We start from the raw sequence: 2,444 nt of genomic DNA, 5'->3' as shown, positions 1-2,444 counted from the left end.
CGGGCCAGCTACATTGCCAGGTTCGCCTTCCATGACGAGTTCCAGCCGGAGCGGGCGGAGGATGGCGGAGTCGTGCCTGCTGACGACTACGGCCTGCTTCTGGACGACCCGAAGGGCAGCTCTGAGGAGACGGACGTCTACCGCGACGCGGACGCCAGGGAGGAGGATACCGGCACCTCAGCGGACCCGGGAGCTGCGCGATCTAGCGTCGGGAATGCCTAATTTTTAACTTAGGAAAAAAATTGTTAGGTAGCAGGTCCACCCACCCACTGGGGGTTAACTGGGTGTAATGAACTCTGGCCTTGGGCCTGTTTCTGAATTTATGATGTATGAGCTTTATGAATTTTTGCGCTTTTGCTTTTCGTATTTTCAAGACGTTTTCCTGCACTCTCCCCTCCTGGGCTTCTCCCCCATGATTCTACCGGCCGAGGCTCCAGTCCGTGACAAGGGGTTAGGACTTTGAGAAGAGCGTGTAGTACTTAGGCTTTCAAAATGTTGAGCACGAGCGAAACACCCATTGGGCCGGCTGGTGGCAATCCGGCGGGTCGGGTTGGCGAGCGGCCGGTCGTGCGGCAACTTAAAACGGTGAGGCCAGGTTGAGCGACCCGGCGGTATGCAAAAACTTCGTGGATGCCTACGCTCTTGCTTTTCATTTTTTGAGTCGTTTTCTCGCGACTTTCCCCCTTTGGGTCCCCCCCCCCCCGCGAGTCTGACGGCCGAGGCTCCGGTCCGTGACAAGGGGTTCGGCCTTTGAGGGGAGCATGCGATACTTAGGCTTTCGAAACGTTGAGCGCGAGCGAAACACCCACTGGGCCGGCTGGCGGCAATCCGGCGGGGCCGGGTTGGCGAGCAGCCGGTCGTGCGGCAACTTAAAGTGGAGTGGCCGGGTTGGGTGACCCGGTGGTTCTTGACTTAGTGTTCGTGGCGTGCTAGTGCTTTTGGTCTCATGTGCTTGCCAGCCAACAGCCGAAGCTGGTTCTGCGGCTTGGGGCGAAGTGAGAGGCCGTGGCGATCCAACGCGTCAGGAGTTGCTAAGGAGAACGGCGGATGGCCAAGCCGGCCAGCCCACGAGCCCCCGGGTCGAGCGAGTCGACCCGGTGGTCGGGTTGGTTTAAGAGGAAAGGAATGCACAAATGTAGGAGACACAATAGCTTGGTCAGAAAGGGCAGCCCCCGAGCGTCGTTCGGGGATCCCATAGTTTTCAGATGATTACAAAAGGCAGCGATACATACATGCACACGGCTAACTGTAAAACGGGCGGAGGAGCTCTGCATTCCATGCACGAGTTGTTTCTTTGCCGGCGGTGTCCCTCTTGCGCTTGTTTGACTTGCGGGCATCGATGAGATAGTATGCGTTGCGATCGCACAAGGCCTTGCTGACGATGAAGGGGCCCTCCCTTGGGGAGGACAACTTGTGTTGGCCGGTCTGCTCTTGGACGAGCCGGAGGATGAGGTCTCCTTCCCGGAAAGCGAGGGGCTTGATCTTCTTGCTGTGGTAGTGCCTCAGGCCTTGCTGATAGATGGCTGAGTAGCTCAGCACTAGGAGGCGTGCTTCTTTGAGCAGGTCGACGCCGTCTTCGCGGGCTTCTTTGGCTTCGGCTTCGGTGTACATCATAACGTGCGGCGAGTCGAACTCGACGTCGGTCGGGATGACGGCTTCTGCTCCATAGACGAGGAAGAACGGGGTGAACCCGGTGGACCGGTTTGGCATTGTGCGGAGACTCCAGAGGACGGCCGGCAACTCGTCAAGCCAGCTGCCGGGCGAATGGATGAGCGGCTCGACGACTCCCGGCTTGATGTCGGATAGGATGAGGCCGTTGGCCCACTCGACCTGGCCATTGGACTGCAGGTGTGCAATGGAAACCAGGTCGAGGCATATGCTGGAGACGGAGCAGTACTGCGCGAGCGCGCCCTTGGCGAAGTTGGTGCCGTTGTCCGTAATGATGCTGTCCGGCATGCCGTAGCACACCGCGATGTCCTTGACGAACCGGACGGCCGTTGGACCATCCAGCTTCTTGATTGGCCTTGCTTCGATCCATTTGGTGAACTTGTCCACCGCCACCAGCAGATGTGTCATGCCGCCTCGAGCGGTCTTGAAGGGTCCCACCATATCGAGTCCCCAGACCGCGAAGGGCAAGGCGATCGGGATGGTCCGGAGTGCCGACGCCGGCTGGTGGCTGCGTTTGCTGAAGCACTGGCATCCCTCGCACTTGAGGACGAGCGACTCTGCCTCTTCGAGGGCCGTGGGCTAGTAGAAACCATGGCGGAAAGCCTTGGCCACCAGGGACCGTGAGGCGGCGTGGTGCCCGCACTCGCCCTGGTGTATGTCGAGGAGGATCTCAATGCCCTTGTCTTACTCGTCGCGGCGTTGGAATACGCCGGTGGAGCTGCGCTTAACGAGCTCGTTGTTGATGATGCTGTAGGTGGACGCTCGGCGCTGCACTT

At 59.4% G+C, this 2,444-nt stretch overlaps 1 protein-coding gene across 1 annotated transcript; it reads right to left on the bottom strand.

Moving 5' to 3' along the window:
- Positions 1–1,242: 1,242 nt before the first annotated feature.
- LOC141027260 (uncharacterized) lies at positions 1,243–1,956 on the bottom strand. The gene is made up of 2 exons (XM_073504249.1): positions 1,672–1,956; positions 1,243–1,512 (listed from the first exon to the last, which is right to left on the bottom strand). The coding sequence occupies exons 1-2, from the start codon at positions 1,954–1,956 to the stop codon at positions 1,243–1,245; spliced, it is 555 nt and encodes a 184-aa protein (XP_073360350.1).
- Between the last annotated feature and the right edge of the window lie 488 nt (positions 1,957–2,444).

This window comes from Aegilops tauschii, chromosome 7 (assembly GCF_002575655.3).
Source record: "Aegilops tauschii subsp. strangulata cultivar AL8/78 chromosome 7, Aet v6.0, whole genome shotgun sequence".
Taxonomy (NCBI): Eukaryota; Viridiplantae; Streptophyta; class Magnoliopsida; order Poales; family Poaceae; genus Aegilops; species Aegilops tauschii.
Note: the sequence above shows the minus strand (reverse complement) of the source record. Positions and strands in the feature narration are given on the sequence as shown.